General features: G+C 45.1%; 1 protein-coding gene across 3 annotated transcripts in view; it reads left to right on the top strand.

The window, feature by feature from the left end:
• Frmd4b (FERM domain containing 4B) overlaps window positions 1-27,638 on the top strand; it is a 315,055-nt gene that overhangs the window by 120,948 nt on the left and 166,469 nt on the right. Inside the window, exon 1 of one of the 3 annotated variants that reach the window (XM_060383832.1) lies at window positions 12,894-13,315. The exons of 1 other annotated variant lie outside the window; for it this stretch is intronic. In XM_060383832.1, coding sequence (XP_060239815.1) covers window positions 13,154-13,315 — 162 coding nt within the window. In that variant the 5' untranslated portion in view covers window positions 12,894-13,153. Of the gene's footprint in view, window positions 1-12,893; window positions 13,316-27,638 lie in introns of those variants that run through there. One more of the 3 variants, XM_021642357.2, reaches the window with a different exon arrangement.

Genomic DNA, 27,638 nt, shown 5'->3' with positions numbered 1-27,638 from the left:
TAAAGTTGCATGCCACCACACAAAGCAGCTGTTGGTTTTTTGAGACAGTGTCTTGCTCTGTAGCCTTAGGCTGGCTTTGAACTCCTGATCTTCTTCCCTGCTCCTAAGTGCACTCCTAAGTGTCCAGCCCCAACTACTTATTTACTATGAATTGTGTGACTTTTAGTCACATGCCACAAAATTCATATTCTTAAAGCTGTGCTGTTTTTTTAGTATATTCAAGGATGTGCTATGATCACAACAGTGCAGGTCAGTGTCATCACCCCTGAAGAAATCCCTTGTTAGTGACCGTTTCTCATCCACCCACCCATCTCCCAATTACTGCAGGATCACTAACCTATTCTCCATTTCTAAGGTATGTCTAGTTTCTTTTACCTAATATGCTGCTTTCGGCATTAGAAAACAGTGACATCTGACCATACTTTATTCCTGCATATGCATGAGTAATACAGCTATGCCATATTCTGTATATCTGCTCATCCGGTGATAGACATATGAGTTTTCCACCTTGGAGCTACTATAAAATAATATCACTGTAAGCACACGTGCTCAAGTTTTGCTGAGCATATGTTTTCAATTTTTTCGGTATACATCTTGATCCTTTTTATTGCTGAAAATATTCAGTTGCATGGGAATGTACCGTTTTCTTGTGTGTGGTGCTGGGGGATGAACTCAAGGCTTTGCGAATACCAGGCAAGGGCCCTACCACTGAGCTTCATCCTCAGCTCTGTATTTTTAAAGTTTGTTCATCATGTAATACATCATGTAAGAAACTTCCCCGACCGTTGACTGCTCTAAACACCCTTGCATATATGCTTTTTAAATGCATGCTTTTCTTCTTGTGGAGTTCCTGGGTCATATGGACGCTTGAAGAAATGCATCTCTCTGCAGTGAGCACCACACACCCAATTCCCACCAGCAGTGCCGAAGGATGGCAGTCTCTACACGTCTTTGTTAACATGTGTGTCTTAGTTAGGGTTTCTATTGCTGCGATGAAACACTACGACCAAAAGAAATTTGGAGAGGAAGGGTTTACACTTCCATGTCATGGTTCATCGTCAGAGGCAGTTGGGGCAGGAAGTTAAACAGGGAAGGAACCAGGAGGCAGGAACTCATGCAGAGGCTGTGGGGGAGTGCTGCTGACTGCCTTGCTCCCCGTGGTGGCTTGCTCAGCCTGCTTCCTTACAGAACTCAGGACCATCTTCCCAGGGGTTGAAATGCCCACAAAGGACTAGACCCTCCTACATCGCTAGTTAAGAAGATGCCCTACAGGCTTGCCTGCAGCCTGGTGCAACGGAGGCATTTTCTCAATTGAGGTTCTCTCCTCTCAGATGACTGTAGTTTGTGTCAAGGTGACATAAACACTAGCCAGCACAATTAGTTACTATTCATATTTTTTACTTTATTTATTCTTGTGGGTTTAAAGCAGGATAAGATTGTGGTTTTTATTTGCGCCTCTCTGATGACTAATGATGTTTTGTCTCTTTCCATGTGCAGATAAGTTTTGCTTGTATTCCATCTCTTAAGAGAGGAGCATATTTTTATTTGATTATATATATTATTTGATACATATAATATATATATTATTTGATTATATATATGTAGAGAGAGGGGGGTGTCTTGTGTAGACCAGGCCTTAAAATCACAGTGTATCAAAAAGTGACCTTGAACTCCTGACCTTCCTTTTTCTCCCAAGTTCTGAGAGTGCAAGCACAAATGATGACCACTGTACCCAGTTAATGCAGGAATGGACCTCTAAGCTCCATGTATTGTAGGTAAATGCTCTACTAGCCTAGCCGCATTCCCAGCTGAAGGGAAATAATTTTAGAAGGCTCCACTTTGTGTCTTATTCTGGGAATAAACCATAGTCCATCCTAGCAGGCAGCCTACAGAGTTGGTGTCTCTGAAAAAGGGAGACATGATGACTAGGCAGCCAATATTCACCCATCTATATATATAAGCTGACAAGGCTTGACCCAAAATTACCTGTAACCTTAAGAATAGCACATTCCTAGGGGTGGAAGTCCACCACCAGTGTCCTTGGTGCCAGCTCCTTCAAAAATGACATCTAGCCTTCCTTTCTTGGTCGACCCAAAGCAGATCATGGCTGACTCCCTGCTCTCAACACAGTCCACAGCCCTCTGCACAATGTTTCTCAGCTTCATGAACTTTATAGTGAAGTACGGTGTGCTGATACCTTCAACTATGAAGTTAATGTTAAAACAGCAATACTTTTTTTTTCTTACTTGATTTGGCTTTTCTTTGCTTGTACTGCCAAGGGCCAAATATTTAAAATTCCTAACAATAATCATACCAAATTTTCTGTATTTTTTAGTGAAGATGGGAAAGCAGTCTGTTTTTAAGACTGAACACTCACATTTGTCTGAAGACCAAGATGTACCAGCCTTAAAAGCTTTGTTTTAGTATTTTAGCAGCCTTTGACATTGGCTGATTTCTCCTTTTCATTTTCTTATCTGCACCCGGGATTATATTTAGTAAATCTTTTAAGAATCAAGAATTTGCAGGAATGTAATTTTTCCCCTTCTACTGTTTGTTGTACAGGAGTGACATGCCACTGTGTCTCAAGTAACTTTTCCTCTGATGTAGTTTCATTACTTGTCATCTTAGGTCTTCCTTTATTCTCATCATTCTCTTCTTTATATAATCCTGGTAAACCCAAAGGATGTGGCTATTGTCATAGTTAGTACCCAGAATAATAAAGTGCATCCTGGAGCAACCCAAACCTGCTGTAGCTTGACTATTTATGTTTTTCCAACTTTTTGTTTGTTTGTTTGTCTTTGTCGAGACAGGGTTTCTCTGTGTAGCCTTAGCTGTCCTGGACGTGCTTGCTAGACCAGGCTGGCCTCAAACTAACAGAGATCTACCTGCCTATGCCTCCCCAAGTACTGGGATTTCAGATCTATACCTTTTCCCCAACATTTATACTTAAGTATGATAGTGTATAGAGATGTGGCCTTTGGGAGGAAGGAGGGTTGGGATGACCTCATGGTGATGACGTTCATATAAAGGGTTGAGAAGACCCATTAGCTACCCGCTCTGCCGTCTGAGAATACAGTGAGGGAGCAGCCATCCATACACCAGGAAATGCCCCTCCCCCAAAGCCAATGGACTGGCACCTTAATTTCAGACTTCCCAGCCTCCACCAAGTTGAAAAGTAAATTCTACTGTTGAAGCCACCTGGTATGAGCCTCTTGTCACAACAACCCGAACTAAGACAATACCTTTAAATTCCAGAATGAGACCAAAGTAAATTATAACTGGTAGATACAAAAGAAACTGTAAGACCTGGGGTCTCACAGCTCAGGAGTTCAATCGCGCCCTTCCCAGAAACTCCCCCAGACCAAGACTTGTTGCAAAAGCAAGAGGTTTATTAACCATTGTACAATGGGGTCACCCCTTCCGGTCAGCAAAGAGTGGCACCGGGAGACAAAGGCCTTTAGGTTTTTAAAAGAAAAATTGTGGGAAATTTGAAGTTGCAGTTTTGGCAACTTAGGATTGGATGAGGAAGCTATAAAGTAAGATAATTGGTTAGTCTTAGGTGCTCAAGCTTGGCCAGTCCTGCCAAGTGTGGATGCAGCTGCAATTTAAGGTGGGGGTGGTTAGCTCATCCTTGAAGATTAGGGCTGCGGGCTCTTGGCCGGAGGTCAAAAGCTACTCAGAAGAAGTCTGGGTTCATTGCTAAGAAACGCTATCTCAAGGACAAGGGTCTGGTCCTTCTTTTGCTGAGTGAAGGTCATTGCTTGCTTGCCCTTTTTTTATATCTGCCCTCACAGATAGGGTCACATTCCTTCACTCTGTGGAAAGGAACTAAGAAGCTTTAGCTTAACCTGGACCTAAAACTCAAAACTATAGGCTTTAGAAGACATATAGGTTACAAAGTTAGTCTAACCCTTTCAAAACTTTTGTCACCCAGAGCAGGACTGAAAACTTAACAGCTACACCATATAAGAAAGACTTTATACATGTTTTCCCACTGCTCTTTAGCAGGCATTCTAACCTCTCTGTAGATCAGTTCATGTCTATGAAGTGGGACCAAAGTGACCTTTCCCCTCTGATCTTGGAAAATACCATGAAAACTAACTGATGATGTAGATGAAGCCGCCTGTATTTATTTAGGAGAAAAGGATGCTATAGGTTTTATTACAGTTTATTTTTGTCGTTGTCGATGTGGATGTAAATGAGGTATAAATACAAGGTGACAGGTTGTGGGATGGGCATTCAGTCATAAGACAGTCACCATTGCTTTTGGAAATTGGGTCAGCCCTTTCTGTCTGGTCCACAGCGGCTCCCATCAGCCAGCGTCCCTGTTCAAACTCTGTTACAGCTACATCAATGTGGTCTAAAACTAGACCTGAGAAGAATTTCTAGTATCTGCTCAGTGGGTTAATGAGCAAAATGGGAAACAACAGGAGCCTAGAACTGTACTCTATACAAGAAAGGCAGTGTCTCTCCTATTGCCTTTGAGTAGGGAAGAACAGAACTTGATGCAGTGAAGGATGAAGTTTTTAAAAGAATGAGTAAGTTTTCCTTTCCTCCTTTCCCTTTCCCCTCCCCTTCCTCTTCTCTCCCTATATTTCTTTCTCTTGTTTTCCCTTCCTTTCTCTTTCTTTTCCTCCCTTCCCTGCTCTTCCTCTCTCCTCCCTTCCCCTTCCCTTACATTCTCTTCTTCCTATCCTTCCATTCTCTTCCTGTTCCTCTAGGGATAGAATGATCTTGCCAAATAGAAGCTGATGGCTGCCTTCATGTAGGATGTTACTTAGTTTATCATTCTTTCAGTCCTTGGAATGCCATTCATAGGCATAGAAGTCAATTAGCTAGTGCCCATCCTTCACCCTTGACTGCAGGAAGAGTGGCAGGTTCTCCATACCTGAGGACCCGCTCTACTAACCACTTACTTCTTCCTCTTCTGCTACTTAAGGACAGGGCTGAAGAACAGAATACTCACAGAGAAAGGAGACTGAGAACGAGAGAGGGCGAAACATTTTGCCTTTGGCTCCAGTGGGACTGCAAAAGCACATGTCCCTGCTGTCCAAGTCATCCAGCCTTTGGGGGTGAGAAACAGGACCGGGGTGTGCAAGCCTGTGCATAAGAAACAGCTGCAGCCCAGGGCAGGTTGCCAGAGGGCTGGGAGCTGGCTGCCTGTGAAGGACAACTTCTACCAACCTCTTCCTCCATTCTGGATCTATTATTTGCTTTTTTATGGTATTTATGATTGAATCTAGAGCCTTGCATGTACTTTGCAAAGTACTCTCCCAACCTCTGTCCACAACTGTCATTTTACTTTCGTTTTTTGAGACCTGCTTTTAGTGTGTTTCCATGGCTGACCTTCAACGTACTCTATGTACCAAGTAGATCTTGAATTTAGAATCCTCATATCCTGACACACACACACACACACACACACACACCCCGTAGCCAGCTCCTCTTCCTTCCTTGGTTAGCTGCATGGTGGAACTGTCTGGTTAGTGTGGAGTCATTCCTGGGACCCACCTCACGCTCTTTCTTTGTACTCTAAGACTATTGCAGATGCACCCTCACTTGCCTTCCCTGGGTCCTCATCCCTAGCATCTCCTGGGCCCTTGCTTTCTTTCTCTCTGAAATTCTCAAACATAGTATCTGACCTCAGGGCCTTAGTTGTCACAGCTGTCTGAACCTTGCACTTTGAGACGATCGCCTCCTTGACTGTCGCTAGCTCCCCCTCCCCAGATGTCAGATTTCAGTTTACATGTCCTCTGCTCGGGGAGGCATTCCTGATTCCACCCTACAATGAATACCTCTTGTTATTCTCCCTCCCTCCCCATGGCAGTGCCTGCTCCTTTATGATCCTCAATCAAGCATCTGAAACCCCCATTTTCCTCAAAGGCACTCTTAGACAGAGATGGTCTCAGTTAAGTCACTGCGCTTTCTAAGCGCTTTGCCTGGGTCCCCGACTGACACATGGCGAGGATGAGTCTTGGCAAAGACGAGCGTGTGTATTTGGAGACTGGATGAACTGCTTTCTGTATTCATTGCTGAGATAGCCACTCATTGTTCAGGTCAGTCAACAGTTAGAGACTGCCTGCTCTGTACCAGCCAGGATTGTGGATGGATAAGACTCTTTCCCAGTGTCCTCCAGTGGTTTCAGGGGAGGACTAGCTGTCAGCTTGCCCAGTCAATATAGAGGAGGATGGTAGGCTTTTTGGTGTTGTCAATGGCCAGGGCACTACTAGGATTTAGTGGGCAAAGCCCGAAGTCACTGTATTGGTTACTTTTCCCATTGCACTTACAGAATTCCTGACATGAGCACAGCCACAAGAGCGTGAGGCAATCAGCTGCCTTATGTCTGCACCCAGGAAGCAGAGACATGAACGCTGATGGCTGGTCATAAGGCTAAAGTTATGAGACAGATGGATGCCAGTGTTCACTTCCTGCTTTTTGTTCAGGCTGCGACCCTCGCTCAGCCACCCACACAGCCGATAGCTCTTCTCAGCCACTTACCCCAGTACAGAAAGTCTCTGAGCGCCAGGCTCTCAGGCTTGTATTCACAGTGATTCGAAACCCCATTCAGTTAACGGTCCAGATCAGCTATCACGGTCACTAACCTCCTTCTAGCCATTGCAGTGATCCTTACAGGGGAAACTATGCCGGGCTGCCCTGCTTCTGAGTGGTGCTGTATGGTTCCTCACAGAGCAGAGAGAGGGAAACTGCAAGTGGCCTTGTCCCGCCGTGTCCACATTGAGACACCTTCCGAATGGTATATGGCCCTGGAGAAGGATTAGCATTCCTCTGCAGGGGCTGCCTAGAAGATAAAACCATCAGGCCTGAGGCCACGTACCTGTAATCCCAGCACTTTGTAATGAGTACAAAGCCAGACTGGTTTATGTGCTGACTTGATTACTTTTTTTTTTTTAATTTCTGTGAAGAGATACCATGACCGAGGCAACTTATAAAAGGAAGCATTTGACTGGGGATCGCCTATAAGTTTGGAGGGAAAGTCCGTTATGGCATGGCGGTGAGTGTGGCATCAGGCAGGCAGGCATGGTGGTGGAATGGTAGCTGAGAGCTTAAATCTTATCTCCAAATGGGAGGGGGGAGATGGACAGACAGACAGACAGACTGAGAGGTAGAGTGAGCGGTACACTGAAAGACAGACAGACGAGGCCTGGCAGGGGCTTTTGAAACCTCAAAGCACACTCCAAGTGACACGCCTCCTCCAACAAAGCTGCACCTCCTACGAGCCACACCTCCCAATCCTTCCCAAACAGTTCCAGCTAGGGACCAAGCATTCAAACAGAGGCCACGGGGATCATTCTCATTCGAACCACAACACAAAGTGAGTTCCAGGCTAGACTGTCTACATAATGAGATATTGTCTCAAGAAACAAGCAAAATGCCAAGGAAAACCTTAGCTTAAATAAAACAAGCCAAAAGTAAACACGAGCATGTCAATCGCTTGCGATGAGAATTATGCCTCCTTTTATGACAAATATTAAAAAGGGAGAAAATGGAACAGTGAGAAACAGGATTCCAGCTCTTTTTTTGAAGGCTTTGGGTTCCTTAAACTTTATGGGGCTTGAAGGCTGGGATGGAGTGATTGCTTCATTTCTTCTGCCCCTTGAGGAAGATGTTTCTGTATAATAGACGCCACAGGAGGGGAGCAGTGAGGTTTGGAGGTTAAGTAGATGTGGGATCCTTCAACCCCAGATACTCTGATGTTGGGGTACAGTCATGTGCTCTGCAGCATACAGAGGAGTGGGATCCCAGGCCTTTGTCAACTACATGCCATGAGCATGCCTTGGTTGTAACAACCAGACACACATGCAAACGTTGCACAAATTTAAAGGCGGGGTGCAGAGTTGTTCCTGCTTAGAGACTTGGCTTGCCTCCACCTGAACCCCTGTGGCAGGTATTCATGGCTTTTTGGAACTTGGCATCAGGCATGAAAAACACAGCTGAACAATGTCCACAGGTGTTAGAAGGACTCTTGTCTCTTTCTTTTTTCATCTTTCTTTTTTGAGGCGGGCTCCCTCTGTGTCACGGGGCGCGACTGGAATGTATCACGTAGCCCAGGCTACTCTTAAACTTGAGCTCTTTCTGCCTCAGCCTCTCCCGTGCTGGGATTGCACCTATCATTCCTAACTCAGGCAGGCTCTTTAACACGCAGAGGGAACCACTGGAAGCCATGTTACAGTTGGCTCGCTGCCTCTCTCTCTCAAGGGCTTGTCAGTTTGTACCATCTTCCCGGTACTCCCTGTTGCTCTCCTTCCTGCCGGTTGTTTAAAGAGAAGCCTACAGACGCCTCGAGGATGATGACAAACTGTCTTTGACGTCCACGGCAGCCCTCCCAGGTGTGTGAGTAATGTTGTAGGCAGAGCGTCTCCCTAAACCTCTGGAGAGAGCTACAGGAAATTGCAGTGTGTTGCAGGGAGCTTTGAAGCCAGGGAGAGTGAGACAAGACAGTGCTCAGACTAGTGCAATTTAGCTCCCTTTCCATGGGAGATTACAGACCAGCTTCAGAGCATACGTCTGGGATCTGGCCCACTCCTGTGGCTGGTTACCTCGGCTGCTCGTTTCTTCGCTGCTACAGGCCCCCGTTCAGCTGCACCCATATCACTTCCTGGAACGGAAGAGGAGGCAGCTCTACCTGTGTTTGGTGAAAAGGATGAGGCTTCTGTCTTATATCCAGCTTTGAGTGTACTCTATTTTTCTAAGTCCACAGAAAAGATGGAGCCTGGAGGGGATGACTGAGCCTCTGACAGCATTTACCTCTGACCCTTAACCTCGGCAAAGGAAAATGACCTGAAGAGTCATTTAAAAATTATTCTCAAAAAAAGCGCATTTGCGTGTGCATATCTGCGTGTTTGTGTGGGTGCAGGCACATGTGTGCATGCGTGTGCACGTGGAAGCCAGAGATCTCCATCTTGGGTTTTGTCTTGTTTCATTTTTTTTCTTGGTTTTGTTTTGTTGAGATAGAGTCTGTCACGGGCCCGGAGTTTTGGGATTAAGTAGGCTGGCTGGCCATCACCTGCCAGGGTTTTACCCAGCTTTAAAGATGGATATCTGGAGCACTAGAGAGATGGCATAGCGGTTAAGAGCATTGGGTACTCCTCAAGAGGACCTGGATTCGAGTCCCACCACTCACATGGCACCGCACAACTGTCTGCAATTCCAGTTTTAGAGGATATGACACCCTCTACTGGCCTCCTTATGAGGCATCGCGTGTCCATGGTCCACAGACGTACATGCAGGCAAAGCATGAGATTAAAACTTTATATATTTTACTTATCTTGTTTTACCTAAATCCAAAATGTTCAGACAATTCCTGCATTGGGTAGGGATGGTGGCTGTATGTCCTGGGTGCTTGCCTTTTGCAGGCCAGCATTCTAAACATTTCCTGAGGAGTATTTTCCCTTGATCTTCCTCAGACCCTGGATAGTGGATTAATGTCCCCACATCAGACCTGAGGACAATCACACTTGGCCTGTTCAAGGACCATATTCACGGTGTTCAGTGATTTGAAACCAGGGTTAGCTTCCATCCACCATTCTTCCCCTCCACAAGGTGACAGTTTTAATGTGAACTGGAATCCCCTCAAGGCCAGGTGAAAAATGAGATCGCTAACCTCATCTCCATGGCTGCTGGTCCACAAGTGGCCTGAAAACTTGCAGCCTGGACAAACTCCCAAGTGCTGCTGACTGGCTGGTCTGGCAAATCCTGTTATCTCACTGTCTCCCTTTCAGAAGAACTGTCCAGGCCTGGGTTGGGGGTAGAGATGAGGGTCATGGGTAGGGATGAGAATGGCGGATAGGGATGAGGGTGGTGGATAGGGTAGGGATGAGGGTGGTGGGCAGGGATAAGGGTGGCTCAGTGGGTCAAATGCTTGCTATGCAAGCCTGGGGTCCTACCTTCAGATCCTCAGCACCCCTGACACTGCCAGGTGAACGTGTGTGCTTGTAACCCCACAACTGGGAGGTAGAGACAGGCAGATCCTGGGGGCTCACTAGCTAGCCGATCTACCTAAAAATTGAGCTTCAGTGTCTGAAAGATTAAGGTGAAGGAACTGAAAATATGACTCAGCCAGCAGAGCCCCTGCCTGCCCAGCATGCACAGACCCTGGCTGTCATCTCCAGTATCACATGAACTGGAAGTAGAGGTAGCACACTTCTGTAATCTCAGCCCTTGGGAGACAGAGACAGAAGGATCGGGAGTTCAAGATCATCCCGACTGTAAAGCAGTTTTGAGGCCAGCCTGACTACATTAGCCAGGGTCTGAAAGCATAATAATCATGTGGACAAGTTGAGCGAGCACCTCCTCACATAAGCATGTACATGTGGGAAAGAAAAGGAAGGGAAGAATGTTGCAGGGTATTTGATCCCATTGTGATCCCCCAAGATTGTGGACTGGAAAGCCCGGTTTCTTTGGCGAGGTTGGGCCCTATCACACACCTTTTATCCAAGAACTTTCTGTTTATTGTAAACTGGTGTGGTTCACCCAGCCCTAGCACACACCTTTAATCCAAGAGGTCTCTGTATACCAGAGGTATAGCCTAGATCGAGATTTGGAGCTAAAAACAAGCTGAAAGGGATTAAAGAATAGAAGGGACTTTGAGTTGTGGGATATTTAAGACAGTGTGGAGAAGAAGAAGAAGGAGCTTTTGGCTCAAGCTCTGGCTTTAGCTTAGGCTTCAGCTTCTCAGCTCTCTGGCTTTGGGGGCTGTTAATTAGCAAGCCTTGGCTTTTTTTTTTTTTTTTTTTTTTTTTTTTTCTTCCTCCTGGGCTGTCAGCTGAGCTAGTGATCCTTTTTTTTTTTTTTTTTTTTTTTTTCCATCCAGACCTGAACTGAGAAGGAAGGTCAGCTGGTTACTTTCTCAGCCTCTCTCAGCTGGCAGGTTTTCACCCCAGCACCTGGTTCCTGAGTCCTTACTGATAAAATAGAATGGTTGAGATTTTCATCATTGTACATAACAACAGAACATTATGTTAAGCGCTAGCTTTGAAACCTTGAGTGGAAATGTCCCAGGCTGCAACTGACTGCTGACATGAGACCTGACAAGCACCTGCCAAAGTGTCTTGAGAGCACCTTTTCTTAGGAGATGGTGTCAGGAGACACTGGTAATTGACCTGTTGGGGGTAGTATTCCGGTATTCCCTAGGCTGCTTGACATTTCCGAGAACTCAGTCCACTGCATCATCATTAAAAAAAAAAAAAAAAAAAAAAAAAAAAAAATCATGCTCCAGGGTTTACTCAAACGGGCCTTCCCCCCACCCCAAGCTATGCTTGGTTCATTTTATTCCAATTCAGTCAAACCTTCTATGTCAAACCTTCTATTGTGTGTAAACATCACTATTATCCTGGTGAACTACAGCCTGTCTAACGGGCAGACAGGTTTATTGCCAAGAAAGATCAGCAGATCTCAGAGCAGTTCTCTTCTCTGAATCCTACAGACCTCCTTAAGCAATTTTTTTTTTTTCTGGTTGTGAAAGAAAAGTCACTTAAAAGTTTTCCAGTTTCAGCCACTTTGAAACCAACAGGTGCTCTGAGGACAGATTTTCGTGTTGTTTTGAATGCTTGTGGTTTGCCTGAATTAAGATGTGAACAGCACATTTGAAACCTGACGTGAAGCTGATGGGCAGATAGTCTGTCCTGAGGCTCCCGGTGCTAGGAAGAAAAGCTCTGGCATCTTACCCCTTGGCCACTTGCTAACAAAGATAATAGTGCAGGTGTGAATCCACCAATGAAATGCTCACTATTGTCCACAGGTGGATTCAGGGGGAAAAAAAATACCTCTGTCCTCAAATCTGGTGCAGTGGGCTTTTATTCCTTTGTTATTGTTGTTGTTCGCATGTTTTGATTGTATATAGTACTGGATTTTATGACATTTTCATGCACATGAAGAATGTAATTTGATCATAATCACCCCTCCCCCTCATGCTGGTTCCAGTGAGTTTAAGTGGAATTAATTCTAAGCTGCAGTGGTCTTGCTGTTGGAAATGGAGTAGGATTCTTGGGGACTTCGGTGTACACACATTCTAAAGGAAAATACAGACTCGGGGTATGTGGCACTCCTTGGATTCCGTTTTCAAATACCTCAGAAAACATCATTCCCTCTGGGAGACCCTAAAATGTATGAATTGTCCCATGGCTTCCTGAGCCAAGGAACAGCTTTTATTTTTCTGTCAATTGACTTATTTCTTACTTATTTTTGAGCGACAGGCTCCCCATTCTGGTTTGCGATGCCACCTGTGGCCAGTCCTGAGGTTGAATTTTGTACTAGCTGACCAGGGACCCTCTTTCGAAGCTTCTGGCTCCCAGCCAGTCTTAACTGGACGCTTTTCCCAGAGGAGCAAAGACACCTTGTTTTTCTTCTGAGCCCACAGCTGCTCTGGACAGACTGGCCTCGTGGAGGGGTCAGGGAACTTGCTTTGCTGGTGGCCATAGCAGGCTGGCATTTTCTTGGAGACCCTCAAGTGAGGAGCAAAGAGTCTAGAGGCCCTTACACACCGATGCTCTGAGGCTCTTCATCTAGCTTCAGCAGAGCCAAGAAAACACACACAATTCCCTCAGGAGTGAGATCTAAAGGGAGATGCTACAGGTTTTTTTTTTTTTTTTTTTCCTTCCCCTTCCTTCTGCATCTGTAGCTTTCCCCAGAGGTGTTTATCAGTGAAGTGTGGACCGGGTAAGATGCAAGGCAGAGAGATCTCATAGTGTAAAATAAAAGGGTTCCAGGGCTTGAGCTGGGAGTGTGTGTGTGTGTGTGTGTGTGTGTGTGTGTGTGTGCAGGCGCTTTGAAATGCAGCTCCGCACCAGGCCTGCAAAGAGTTCCCGAGCTTTGCCAGCGGCCCTGTGCCCTGGAGCAGCGCCGCGGGGAGTCCTCACCGGCCAGGACTTCCCGCGCCCAGGGAGCGCCCAGGGCTGGCCTGGCGGAGCTTAGGAGGCTGGCGCTGCTGGCGAGCGGGCGGGGTGACACAGCCTCCGTGCCAGCCGCAGCCGTTGGCTGGAGGGCGCCCAATCCCGGGGCATGCCGCCCCAACCTGGCTGGGACACGCAGTGAAAGGCGAGTTCGGTGACAGATCTGACCCCCGGGGGCTGTCGGCTGCGGCAGTGTGGCGAGCCCGGCATCGCGAGGACTCCGGGCTCCCAGGAAAAGCGGAGGCATGGCTTCGGTGTTCATGTGCGGAGTGGAGGACCTGCTGTTCAGCGGCAGCCGCTTCGTGTGGAACTTGACCGTGTCCACGCTGCGGAGATGGTACACCGAGAGGCTACGGGCTTGCCACCAGGTGCTGCGGACATGGTGTGGGCTGCGGGACGTGTACCAGGTGAGCCCGGGAGGCTGGCGCCCGCGGGGACCGTTGCGGGATGCCGGGCGCTCAGCCAGGGAGCACATCCACCTGTATGATTTCATAACCTCGGGCTTCCTGTGTTTTCAACTCCTGGCAGGTAGCTTGGCGCTTGGGTCAGCAGCTCTAGCTAACTGTGGACTGACCATTTTTTTTTCCAGTTGGGCATGGGGGCACTTGGGAGTTACCCCCTCCCCCGCTCCCGTCTCCCAGCAGACGTGCGTTACAAAGTGATGAAGGTTCCTGCAGGCACTAGTAAAGGGGTTGAAGCTTTGCAGCACAGCGTTCGTGGAAAGCGACTCTGAGCTTGAGAGGATTATTTTTATTCTATTTCATTTCACTGGGGGTGGCCATTTCCGAAGCTATGATTTCCCATCATTGCTTGCTGTCAGAGCACGTCTCGGTGAATTTGCCTTCTCCCTTCTGACGTTACTGCACTTTTCCAGCAGGCAGCTTCGGCTTGCAGGGCACAGCCAGGAAGAGCCGATTCTGTGTCCACTGGCGTTGGGAAGGAAGGACAGTGGGTTGTGAGCACTTTGTGGGAAGCTGGCAGGCTAGGGAAGGGAAGGGAAGGGTGTCTTGGCTGAGCGCTGGAATGCTTACGCTTGGATTTAATCTGTCACATAACACAGGCTCTTTATTGCTTTGCTGACCCCATCTTGCAGGCAAAATCTGTAGCAACTTTGCCCAGTGTGGAGACCATTCATCCTTTCTGGGACTGCGAGTTGCGAATGAGGATTTAAAAGTCCTCTGTTTTGATTATTAAATACCTTTAAGATAAAAAGAAAAAAATAAAAACTATGTTGTTAAATTATGAAGATTTTTTTTTACCTGGGCTTCTTTCCTGGGTATGGAGTAGTTTTGTTACAGTTCTTGGAATCCCTCGTACCTAATCTGACTCTATTCCTCACAGCGCTGAAATATATGTCACAGTATGCCCTGTATGTGAGCAAGCTTTGATTTTTGAAAAGTCATAATCTTCCATCAAGCAGACAGAGGGAAGGGCATCTAAGGACAAAATGCAGGAGTTCTAAGGAATGAATGTTCCCTTGCCATCCTTGTTAAGATATAAAAAAATAAATTCTAACCTGTGGTTTCACTGCTCCTGGTTTGCCTAACCAGGAGTCCATGTCTGTGATATCATGCATTTTGAAATGAAACCAGCAGGGCCCACTGAGAGCCCCAGAAACCCGTTGGGGCTTGAGAGCATTAGGGAACGGTGGATATGGCCCATTTGCCACAGGAAAGCTCACTCCTGGCGCTGTGGAGCCAGACGTGTGTCTGTCTTTCAGGCCTTTTCTCTCTTGGGAAGTCTTGGCTCAGTTCAGTTTGGTTTGTGCAGTTAGCACCCACCTCTCTCCCTGTGCTGTCACCTTCTTTTCTGAGTGGTCGAGGAACTTTTGAAAGGAGAGCACAGATGCTGTAGCCAACCAGACAGGCACTGAGCCCCACTCCCCATAGATTCAGTGGATTTATGGCTTATTGCTAATGCTGTTATTGAATAATTGAGAGATGAAAGTTCCAAAAATTCCCAAGGGTCTTTGGCTTCTCCAGAGGATCGATCAGTTGTTATTAATTGTAATTGCGAAAATGTTTTGTGCGTACATGTTCTTGCATGGATACACCCATGCATGTGGGCACGCAGTACCTATGCACACGTGTGTGGCCAGAAGTGCCACACCACAGCAATACTGTCCACCTTAGCTTTGAGACAGGGCCCGTCATTGGCCTGGGGCTTGCTAGTTAGGCGAAGCTGGCTGGCCAGCAAGCACCTGTCTTTGCCTCCCAAGAACTGGTATTACAAATGTACATCACCCATCATAAACCATTCATCTTAAACACAACAGCAATTTGAAAGGGTGAGCTGCTCAAATATTTGTTCTGCTCTGTGAAATAGGTGTTAACTGAGCCTGCCTCCTCTTATCCCCATGGTCAAAAAGCACATGCCAAATAAAGGTGGCTTTGTGCATACTGTGTCACAAGCAGAGAAAAACTATGACATCTACATTAAAGTTCCCTGTGCTTTGGAAAAGTAAGATTTGAAAAAACGAAAACAAAAAGATCATTTTTACCCTAGAAGAACCAGAATGAGTCACAGACCTAACTGCTTGATTGTTTGTAAAGATGTTTGTTTGCTGTTTTGAAACCCAGGGGCTTGGTCATTCTAGGTGAGTGCTCTACCTCTAAGCGCCATTGCTCACTTAGAAAGATTAAAAAAAAAAGATTTTGAATGCTAAGCAATAAAATGGTGATGCAGGTTATATAGACTGAAAAGCAGTAAAGAAAATGATTTCTGCCTTCAGCCCCTGAAACAGACAAGAGATGAATCCAAGCTCTTTCTATGTGTGGCCATAGGGAAATCAACCTTTCTATGCTTCATTTTCATCCTCTGTAAAGTGAAGAATAGAACAGCACTAATTAGAGAGGTTAATAAAGTTAATTGATGCATAGAATATTTAGCAGACTACCTAGAGCTTAGAAAGAATCCAGTAGATAGTTATCTCTTCTATCATCTAGGATTTTATTTTTTATTGTGGTAAAAACTCAAAACTAGCAACAGAGTTAAAGAAGTCATTACGACACAGCTTGCTTTCAGCTCTACTTGGAGAATAAATGTGAGGTGTGGTTTAATGGGCAGAGGCGGGGGTTGGAGGTGGGGTGAGCACACAGTGCTTACTTCCCTAGCCCTGATTATGCTCAGGTATTAGGTTTAGCCTTGTCTGACTTCTTTCCTTCTGGCATCTGATAACCACAGCAGTTCATTAGGCCTACATATCAAGATAGCCAGAAAGAAACTGAATTTCTTAAATCCCGCTATCAAAGGGTCCCTATGTATCCTCAGGGCTACTAATGTAGGGTCTGCCCACCCCAATGCCAGGCACCACTTTGATGCCATGCACTAATTGGCACAGGATTGCGCTTCGTGCATTCTCAGTGGCATGATATGGCTCAAAAGGAGCAAAAATGATTTCAGGGAGAGGTAGAAAAGAAGAAGAAACTCAGACTGGGGTATAGCTCATTGGCAGAACCCTTGCCCAGCATATGGGGGGCATTAGGTTCAATCTTCAGTATGTCAATAGTAATAATACTGCACACATATACATACATACATAAGGACATATACAATGTACAGCATTAAAGATGAATAAAGGGAGCCAGAGAGCTGGCTCAGCAGGTGAAAAAGCTTGCCCCCAAGTCTGATGACCTGAGTTCAATCCCCAGAACCAACATGGTGGAAAGAGAGGACAGACTGCTATGCGCAAACACAAACAAATGGCTTATTTTTTAATGAGGAATGAGTTGATTGCCAAACAAAAACTACATTAAAATAAAAGACTCTTTAAGGGGATAATAATGAACAAAAGGGTTGTCGATTGGAGTGCAGGTCTGTTTCTGAAACTGGGAAAGGGGTAGGACCCACTAACCTCATATTTGCCTGGGCTAGTCAGTGTCGGATGCTCTGACAAATACCTGGAAAAAAAATTGGGAAGGATTTATTTTGAGTCAAGATTTTAGTCCAGGATGGTTGGCTGGTTCCATTCTTTTAGGCCTGTAGCAAGGCAAAACCATCATAGTGGAAGACCATGGCAGCAAGGGAAGGATGCCCACATCATGGTAGCCAGGATGCAGAGATGTAGAAGATGGGCCCATGGAAAAGATGTAACCTTCAAAGGCATGTTCCTGGCTGCCCATTTTCTCTGATCAAGGCCTCTGCCTTTCACAGACTCCGATTTAGTTATGAGAATTCATGGATGCATTAATTCATTGATCGGGGCCCTCCCCAAAGCCAAACAAAGGAAGGTGCAATGAGGAAGGATACGACATGTTATTAAAATGCTACCGTGGGCTGGGGCAATGGCTCAGTAGGTGAAAGAAATTATTAGACAAGCATGAGGAAGCTGAGTTCAAATACTCAGTAAGAAACTGGGTGTGGCCACATGTACCTTTGTGTAGTTGAGACAGGAGGATTCACTTCCAGATTCAAGACCCTGTTTCAGGGAAGTAAGTCAGAGAGTGATAGAACAAGACACCTAAAGTCCTCCTTTGGCCTTAGGCATGCATGTGGACACACACACACACACACACACACACACACACAGACAGACAATTTAAATGCAACCAGCTGAGACTACCACATAACGAGAATTTCACATGTAGCATTCTCGCAATAAAAAGAGTTTTTCTTCAAGGTCAGTTCAAAGATTAAAAACACCAATACCTTTTAAAGTGTCCTGGGCTTTTTGTTGGGGGGGGTGGGGTATTTGTTGCCACAGTTGTTTGAATTGATTGTCTGGGCCCAAGATGAGAACACTCGTGCTGCTATCCTGGAATTCTGAATTCCACACCTTGCAGGAGAATGTGCTTTTCCCATTCTGCCCAGTTTGCTGCTGTGTGAACCAGAATACACACCGTGTTAGAGAACCCATATTTTCTTATCATCTTGTTGATTTTCTTTTAAGGTGCCATTTTTCTTGCTTCTGGTCTCAATGGTCTTATTTGTGAAGAAACCTAATGCTAACTGGCTCTAGAGAGACCAGGGTGGGGCAGGAGATATCTATTACCTGAAATATCTGGCAGGCCCCTACGGGTATTTTGTTTATTCATATACTACACATGAAAGACGATCCTTCACCTATTCATAAAGGATTTGGCAATGCTGCTATTGCCGAGCTGGCAAAGCTGGGAAGGCATTTCTTTAGAATTGAACACTTCCTCCACTTCTAGATGTTGGAACAGCAAGCGATTTAATTTGCCAACAAACTATGAATAATGATAACAAACGATGATGTTTACTGTAAGGCGCTTTTGTAGTAATGGAACCAAATAAAAGGCAGGAAGAGAGGCTGTGAGGAGACGCTTGACAAAGACCCACTGTCTAAAGGAAGAGCTGTGGGCCAGGTACCAGACTTGAGAGCTCACCTTTAATTTAGGCAAAATTCTCAAAGCTCCTCCTTCAGCCACTTGCCTTTCTTGCTGATACCTCTCCCGGACAGGATGCATTGCAGTAATTAATTATCTCCATCATGTGAGTTAGAAAGTGTTGAGGGAATATTGTTGACAAAAGGCCAACTCGCTTTGTTTTCTGTGCAGTGTGATGTGCTCTTAACAAAACCCTTGGTTTTTTACTTGGGGTTAAATTTTCTCCTCACTGTAGTCCCCAAGGTAGAATTTCCTACAAGTCCTGAATGGAGTCATTGCTTCCAGTGGAAGGCAACTTAAACAAAATCTGGGAGATTTAAGTGACTGGAAGAGGCTGGGTCAGCTCCTCTGGGACAGGCAGCTGGCACAGAAGAGGAGGCACAGCGGTCAAGGACTTAGTGAGTCTGCAGGCTCGACTTGACCTTGTGCAAATTACTTCCCCTCTCCAAACCTCATTTCCTCCTGGGTATCAAGGAAGCGCTGTAAACTGCAGTATGAGATCAAGTGGGGAACTCATGAGATATGTTCATAAAACACATGACCTTTTGTAGGCATAAGAAAATGCCTAATAAAGGCTCGCTCTTGGCTATATGAAGCCCTTAACATTGAGCTCAGAGTGTCTGTGGTAGGAGGTCACTGACAGTATTGGTGTTGGGTTTATTCCTGAGACAAGTTGTATGGAAATTAAGTTCCCATCTTTAGTGGGTCAGTGTTCTTTAAGAAAGAAGGTAAGAATCCCTTTGGCATTGTGTATGGGTGAGATGTGGGGTATATGAAGTCTTCTCTTCTGGTATTCTAAGCCTATACATAAATCTGGGAAGCCATGGGGATCTTGTAGTCAGATTTCTGAGCTCACCTTTCTCTGTGTTGATACACAGACTGCTAACACTTGAGTTTTGTGTCTTCCTAGCTTGATTGAAAAAAAGCCATCCTGTCTGCCCACGACAGTTCTACACCAAGTATTTGGTGATCGCTGTTATTTCAAACCTCTGACACTTCATTTTACACCCTGGAAACTAGTCCGCTTCCTGATTTTATAAATAAAGTTTTATTGTCACATGGCCATGCAGTTACCCATCTATGGCTGCTTTGATATTCCCTGGGTAAAATGGCTACCTGTGGCTCAACTACTTAGAGTTGATGACAGACACAAATCTTTAAAAAATACCATCTTCCTCTTTACAGAGGAGATTTGCCAATCTCTGGAGTAGAAATGAAATAAAAAAAAAGCAGTGTGGAGATATATATATATATATATATATATATATATATATATATGGAAGTTGTGTCACAGAAAAACAGAATTTGAAAGATTTTCTTATCAAAATACCTAAGTGGCTTCAGAGATGGCTTACTGGGTAGAGCACTTGCTGTAAAAGGCTGAGCACCTGGGTTTGAGTGCTCAGCACTCAGAAAGCTGAGCACGGCAGCACGTATTTGTAAAGCCAGCACTGGAAATCACAGCTCACTGGTCAGCCAGCCTGCCTTACCAAAATGGTAAGCTTTGGGTCAGTGAAAGAACCTGTCTCAAGGAAATAAGGAAAAGCAATAGAAAACACCAAATCCTGCTTTGCCCATCTTCCCCCCCCAACACACACACACAGGCACCACCAACCTCCAAACGCATAACTTATGCCAGTGCAATAATTAATAATAATGTTTTAATTAAGAAATGCCCAAGGTAAGTCCTCAGCTTACTTTTACCCAGTTCTTTGTTTTACAAAATAATGGCTGATATTTCTGGTGACTCATTAATTTGCTTGCTCATTTATACCTAAAGTAATTAACAACTGCTCACCATGTTACCAGTCACCGCAGCAAAGGTTAGCAACAGGTGTTTCCCCTGAGCTCGGTAAACATAATGCTGCGTAGGAGAGAATGTTAAAAACAACAGCAACAAAAAGACCCTCTAGGAAAAGGACGAACTTTGCTGGTCTTTGAGGGAAAAGAGGAGTTCTGTAGGTGAAGGCAAACTGAAGGGCATTCCAGGCGCAGGTGATTGTAAAAAAAAGAGTTGTTTTCTCCAAAGCTTGATGAGCAGAAAGAGTGACAGAGCAATTTCGGTGGAGAGTGACACCTACCCTCAAATGATCTTGTACTTTTGAAATTTCCTTTCAGACTTTTAGGAGAGGGACATGCTGACGTGGAACTATTGCTGGCAGTGGTGAGGATGGCAGGTTTCTAGAGGGTAAACTAGTGGAGGCCGGGAGGGAAGGGAATCAAGACGGTGGTGAGGGCAACATGGGTGTATCGCTCAGAACAGAATGAGTTCAAGTCCCAGCACCCACACCCACGTGACCCAATGTCCTCTTCTGACCTCTATGGGCACTGCACACACGTGGTGGTGACAACAGCCTGCCCCAGGGTCATGAACTGGACTTCCCCATTATATCTAGGCAGTCACATGGTGCAAAGCCCAGGTCACTGCCATCTTTCAGGCTCTCGGAATGTTCACAATTATGCCAGTTGCCACGGTGGGAAGTGAAATGCTTTTTAGGGTCTGGCAGTTAAGTACAGGGCCCCCAAGAGGCTTATGTTACTTCTCACAGATCGCTGGTGAGGACAGATCCACAATAGACCCAACTCACCATACACAGGAGCCAGGAAACAGCTTAAATGCTGGTGAAGATTGTGTTGCTTAGCAATCAGGCTGAACTGGGGTTAGTAATCCGGGAAGGTTATCAGCAGACCTGTGAGGATTATTCCCAGTGTAAGAGACTAGGAAGAGGGCAGAGTTAAGCAAAGAGAGAAGTTTAGTGACAGTTCATGATTAGTGAAGCCACAGCTGAACCCACAGGTTGCTCTGAAGCTGAGAGTTCTCCCCAGCTGGAACAAGAGCACTGGCTTTCCCGTCTGGCCCCACGGTGGCCCTTGAAAGCCAGGCTGACCTTGAAGGAGGCAGTTCTCTTTAAAGGAATGGCAGTTCCCCGAGGGAGCTGAAGCTGTCAGCTCACAGTGCTCCCAGCACCGAGGAGATCAGTTTGGCAAAACATCATAGCACAGTCTACAAATGCCTCCCAGCAGGTGCTGGACAGAGGCCGGAACTAAATCAGGGCCAGCAGGAAGGAAGTGGACGGTGAAGACCACATGAACAGGGGGATGCAGAATACAGCTATTAAAAATTGCACAACTGGAGCTGGAGAAATGGCTAATCAGTTAAGAGCACTGGCTACTCTTCCAGAGGACCCAGGTTCAAGCCTCAGCACCCACATGGCAGCTCACAACTGTCTGGAACTCTAGTTCCAGGGAATCTGGTACACACCCACACACCCACCCCACCCCCCCCCCCCACACACACACATGCAGGCAAAACACCAATGAACATAAAATAAAAATAAATAAATCATTTAAAAATAAATTTACAAGACTGCGTAACCTTCAGAGTGGCCACTTGAGAGGTGCCAAGTGAAGTGCCAACCCTCTGCTGAAAAGATTAGATAAGTAGCCATGGAATCAAGGAATAGTTACTACTAACCACTGTTACTGATTACCAACCAGCAGCAGGGAACTAAGGAGCTCATTTATCCTCATGCTGAAAAACAGAGAAAAGCAGAACGACCTTTACTCTTTTAACCCCTTTACATAACATAAATATGTTTCTCAAAAATTTCCTATCATTTAAGGTCAACAAGTTTAGTCTCATGGGTCTTTAAAATACATTCGTGAACTTTTGCCACACAGCTTGGCAAACATGAGGTTAAGAACAGACTCTCTTGCCATTTCAGACGAGTGTTTGTTTTTCTCCTTCCATCTTGCAGTATAAAAAAAGTTAGTGTTCGTCCCCTGCTTAGGTTTATTCTGAACGTTATATTTTGGTGTCCTGGCTGGATGTTGTGAAAGAGCTCGCATGCCTCAAATAAGGAATAAGATCTGTTGTTCTAAATTATATAAGCAAGACCATATGACCTGCAGCATGGAAAGATGGCAAAAATTAAACCTTTGCGGAAAAAACAACAGTGAAGGTTCCTGTGCAGTTTCATAGGCGATGTGTGCACCTGTGTACACATTTTCGTCTTGAAATAAACGCTATTGTGAAAGAAGCAGGTAGACATGGGGATTTCTCCATTCCCATCTTCTCCTAACATCCCAATCATTTTTAGTCACTTGAAATTTGGGTTTGGGTAGAGTTTTTACTTCAGAGCTGTTTCCCCTTTGATTGGTGATTTTATTCCATCGTGCCATCTGAATTTGACTCTGCTGCTAGGCATTGAGCTGTGCATGCTAGGCCTATGCTGGGCACCTTACACAAGCAAGATTCCCACTCAGGTGGCAAGAAAAGACTTAGAAGCCAGGTGGTTTCACACACTTGGAATCTAAGCATTTGGGTGGCTGAGGCAGGAGAATCATGATTTTTTTTTTTTTTTTAAAGCAACCTAGGCTATATAATGACTTCCTATACAAAAAAAGGAGGGGGAAGAGGGAAAGAAAAATTATATTAAAAATATAAAAAGCATATTGATGGAGGCTTGCAACTCTGTTTTAGGGCAGATTATTGATATTTTTTTCCAAGTTTGGCTCAAACATTTTTTTGGTGGCATAATAGGATTACATAGAGTCAGCCGAAGCCTCCCCTGGACCACCCCCTTCCCCAGAAATAGTCCTACCTAGGGGATGCAACATTGGTAGAGTACCTGCTGGGCATTTGCAGGGTCCTCGGTTCGAGTCTCAGTGAAGAGGGAGGTTGTGTCTGTAATCCCAGCACTTAGGAGGTAAAGATGGAGGAGGATCTCAATGAGTTGAAGGTCATTGGGTTACGTAATGAAAAATTATCTCCATGGAGAGAGTCTTACCTAGATATTGACAGGCAATTTTAAAAAAAAATATTTTGTGTCCCATCTTTTTTTTTTATCTATAAATGATATGTGATATTTATACTATGCCGTGTTTTTGTCGAAGTTTGTGTATGGGCATCATTCTTCTGTATTTTTCCTTTCATCCTGTTTTGGAGATGCATCTCTAAGTTCCATTAGTCTTGTACACCACTGATAAATATGCTCATCTCTTAGTAAGAGACATTGTGTCCTTCCCAGTTTTTCAGTGTTCTAAAGAACTACAGTAAAAGTTGGTGTGTTTGTTTCATCATGGCACAACCAGGAGCTTCTCCACGGTATGTGTGGAACACAAGCATCACCAGATACTCCTGCTTTACTGTATGATGTGCCTTGTCTTTGGCTCATCATGATGATATCAAGTAACCATGTCACTGGTTTTATGACTGTATTAGCCAATAGGTGATAAAGCTCTAGATGACTCAGCATAAGGCCTCTGGTCACCAACGCCTTCAGATATTGAAAGGTAAATAACCTATGATGATCTGATTGTTCTAATCAGATCCATCAGTCTCTTGTTCATCCATTCACCATGAACTGGAAGAAAAGCTTGACAATTATTATCTAGAGACTTGGACTTTAAGAGTCCAAATTCCGGGCTTTGGAAGATGGACCAGACAGTAAAGTGCTTCCTTGAAAGCTCAAGGAAGTGGGTTCAATCTGAATCCATGTTTTTTGTTAAAAGATCTTGGGTATGGTGGCATGTGCTTGTAATCCTAGCACTGGGGAGGCAGAGCAAGTGGATCCCTGGGACTAGCTGACTGTCCCTCACTGGACAGACATCCCAGCCACTAATGAGCTGCAGACCAGTGTGAGACCCTCACTCAGAAATAAAGGTGGACAGTACCTAAGTGGGGTTGTCCTCTGGCCTTCATACATGAACACACACAGTCTCTTCTCCCTGGAAAAGCCGGCTGTCTGATAGTACTGTAAAAGTTTAATGTATGGCTAGTTAAAAACATTGTTACTATATTGTAAATGGATAAATAGGTAGTAAATGGAGGATAGAAGGATGGATGGGTGATTGTAAATTGACAAGGAGCTGGTTGGCTGAACAATGATGGATGGATGGATGGACGGACAGATGGACAGGTGGATGCATGTTGAATAATTGTCTTCAGATACTCATGAGTCAATATTTATATATAGTATAACTTGTAGAGCTTCTAAAATATATAGAAGCCTTGTCCCCCTTTCTTCCATTACCCCAAGTGAAAAATTACAGTCTTTTATAAAGCACTGGAAACGGGCTAATTGGCCACTGTCTGTTGCACTTGTTTTTAAACTCTTATTTTATTTGGAGTATTTAAGCCTCCACCTCCCTTCCGACAACCCTCTAACCCTAGGTTAAAAAAATAGAGAGACAGAGAAAGAAAAGGTTAGTGGGGAAAGGGGTCACAGACCCCTTTACTTCTCCCTGCTGTTTAGGGTTGATGAGTTCTTTTGGGGCTACACCAAGCTCCATCAACAGTAAACACAGCCAGCAGTCTCCTCCAAGCTGCTGTGTTGAAACGTTCCTCTTTGTCTGTCCAAGCCAGTCTCGATGTCTGTCTACGGTCTCTCCAAACTGCTACCCCTTCTCTTTCTGGGCTCTCATATTTAGATCCCTCAGAGCCATAGACCACGCCCTTCTTCATGCTGTGTGAGGCAAGCGGTAACCATCTGGCAAAGACACGCCCCGCAGGAGGCAATTATCAGCTGTGGACAAACTAAGGTCCAAACTAAAATCCCACACTTGGGATTAAAACAAAAACATATTTACATAACAGCTGAGTTTTTAAAGAAACCAAAACTTCTGTTACAACTGTGGGGACATGAGGACTGCATCATTTGATGGCCTCAGCCTTCTCTTTCGAGTCCTAATGCTGATGTTGCTCTGTTTTATTCAGGGAAGGCTAGCATGCTTACAACTCACTGTTTTATTTTATCTCTAAACAGAGCTGCTAAACTCTATTTTTCCCAATCCTGAACCCCACTCCAAAGAACTTTGAATGCTAGATCCTTATTTGTGACCCTCTTGCTTGTCACCTTTCTGGGTAAACTGTCCCCATTATTAACCTTGGATTTTTTTTTTTCTCTGCTCAGGAGCCCCAGATAACCCAAGTATTGTGCTGCCCTTGGGTAGTGGCCAGCAAATATTTTCCCAGAAATTAGTTTGTCTCATTAAAATGCAATGAAATATTCATTATCTAAGTGAGAACAGGACCTTTACTTAAAAGGAGGGCTGGCAAGATGGCTCAGTGCTCAAGCACTTGTTATATAAGCCCAGTGACCTGAGTTTGATCCACATAAAGTAGGAAGAAGACAGTTGACTCCCCTGCTGTTTTGGAATTTTTACTCAGCAGCAGCTACAGAAGTAAACAAAAGAAGAGTGTCTGTCCTCATGCAGCTTGCTGTCTAATTGGTTGACCCTTAATGATAAAGTTCAGATGTATTTTGAATGATCCGCATCTTAAACTTGCAACCCACATTTCAACACCCGGTCTCTTCCTCTAAACACACTTCCATGTAGAAGATGGCAGCCACATCTTTCCAGGTGCCAGGCGGATATTTATCCTTCACAGTCCCACCACATACCGAAGGTGGAGTTGGCTCCACCTTCACACTGAACGTCAATGCTCCCCTCCTTCAGCACCACTGCTCTGGAGCAGACTCCCCTCCTGGACCCATGGAGCACCTTTCTGGTGGGTCTCTCTTCACACTATCTTTCCCTGCAGCTTGTTCTCAACCTTGCCACCGCAGAGACCATTTCAGAGTAAGTCAGAACAAACCACTGTCCTGCCCAGCCATTGTCCCAGCCACAGTGGGACACTAAAAACAAACAAACAAACAAACAAAAGCTTGCCTCTACTATCCCTGCAAGGACTTATGGGATAAGTACCTTCTCGAGGCTCTTCCCAACTTCACCTAAGGCCCAGCCAACACACCCACCTCTTGGCTTTACCTCCTAATGCTTTCCCCTCTGCCCCTCACTGATACTGTCTTGCTGTCCCCCAACACAACCTCCTCCAAGCCTTCACTCCTTGTAGTGTTCTCTTCCTATGACCTCAATCCCCCTGATCCAGAAGACAATGCTCTTTTGCCTTAATTTCCTGTGGGTCTATTTTTAGAAGTCACCTACCAAGAATGCAACTGGTTGCCATTCCCTTACCCACTGTATTTTTCTCTATAACCGTTAGCACCTCTGGCTTTACGAATCTGTTTGCTGACTTGCTCATTTGTACTTTCCAAGGCAGCTGCTAGTGGGAGGTAGGGAGGGGCTTCATTGTGGTGTCTTCTGGAACAGTGCCTGGCACCTCCTGTGAGCTCCAGAGGCTCTTGTTGTTGGATGGTCATGTGGGTGTCGCTTGCTGTGCCCTTTGGTGGCCCTCGAGTGGAATAGGTAGGAGGCCATTTGTGATGACCAGTACCAGCACATGGTAGAATGCAGCGTTCCTGTAACTCTGTCTGGGGCCGGGTTGGGGGGCAGGAGTTGCATTCTAGAAACCCACAGAAGGCTCATTCTGGAAGAATGCCTTGTGGATTGATAGTTGCCTGTGTGGTTAAGCCTCTTCATTATTAAAAATAATCAGTTAGGCCAAGGTACTACGGAACACATTTGTGTGGCTTCTCTGATGGTCATTTCATGAGAGAAGTGTCTTGAGGCAGAATAGATAGGAAGGCAGGCACACCCAAGGACCATTTTGAAACTCACCCATGACCAGAATGCTCTGTGCCTACCCCAGGGTGGAGGCTGGCAGCCCTGCAGCCCTCACCAGCTCAGTATGCCAAGTGATTGCCATTTCCTGCCAGGGCCTGTGGTTGGGCTCTGGAAGGTATCCTGTTTTTTCCTGACAGATGTTGACAGTTGTCTCAGGCATTTACTTTCTTTCTCCCTACTCCCAACTTTAGTGTCTCTTTCCATTTGCTCAGCCTTGCTTATTCATTGGCCCCTCTCTCCTCATTCTCACCCACTAAAGTTAAGTGTGGTAGGACCTGTTTTTATTTGATTTCCTTGGGTTCTTAAAAGTAAAAGCAAAAGGGAGTCTCCCTGTCTCTCTCTTTCTCTCTCTGTGTCTCTCCTGGTCTTTATTAGTGTTTAATTAAAAACGTGCTTTGCTTAACTCTTGGGTGTGTGCATATGTTTTCCAAATTTTCAAGCACAGACAATATAAAGAGACCATGACCCTAGAAGTTACTGTTAAATCATCAAATAATAACAGAATTATAATCTCAGCAACAAATGAAATGTCATTTATTAAAGAGAGGAATATTTTAGTTTTAATAAGTAAGCTAATACCAATGCTATACAGAACCTTAACCTTGAGCTCCCGTGATCTTCATGGGCACTTTCTTCGGTAGAGTTTATGTATATTAAACTTTCAAGGCATTGTTGTCAAATATAGTTCCAGCCAAGATCATAAGATTTGGCTGTTAAATTATTTTTTGAAATTTTGTAAGTGAATGCATTTTTCTTAAATAAACTTCAGAAACCAGTTTTTGAGAGGCAATTTCTGGAGTCTAGACAGTGTCCTTTGTCTCTTACTCGGTGCTGACAGTGTAATTTTTTTCAA

This window comes from Meriones unguiculatus, chromosome 5, assembly GCF_030254825.1.
Source record: "Meriones unguiculatus strain TT.TT164.6M chromosome 5, Bangor_MerUng_6.1, whole genome shotgun sequence".
In the NCBI taxonomy this organism is placed as follows: domain Eukaryota; kingdom Metazoa; phylum Chordata; class Mammalia; order Rodentia; family Muridae; genus Meriones; species Meriones unguiculatus.
This window is presented reverse-complemented; position numbering and strand designations above follow the sequence as displayed.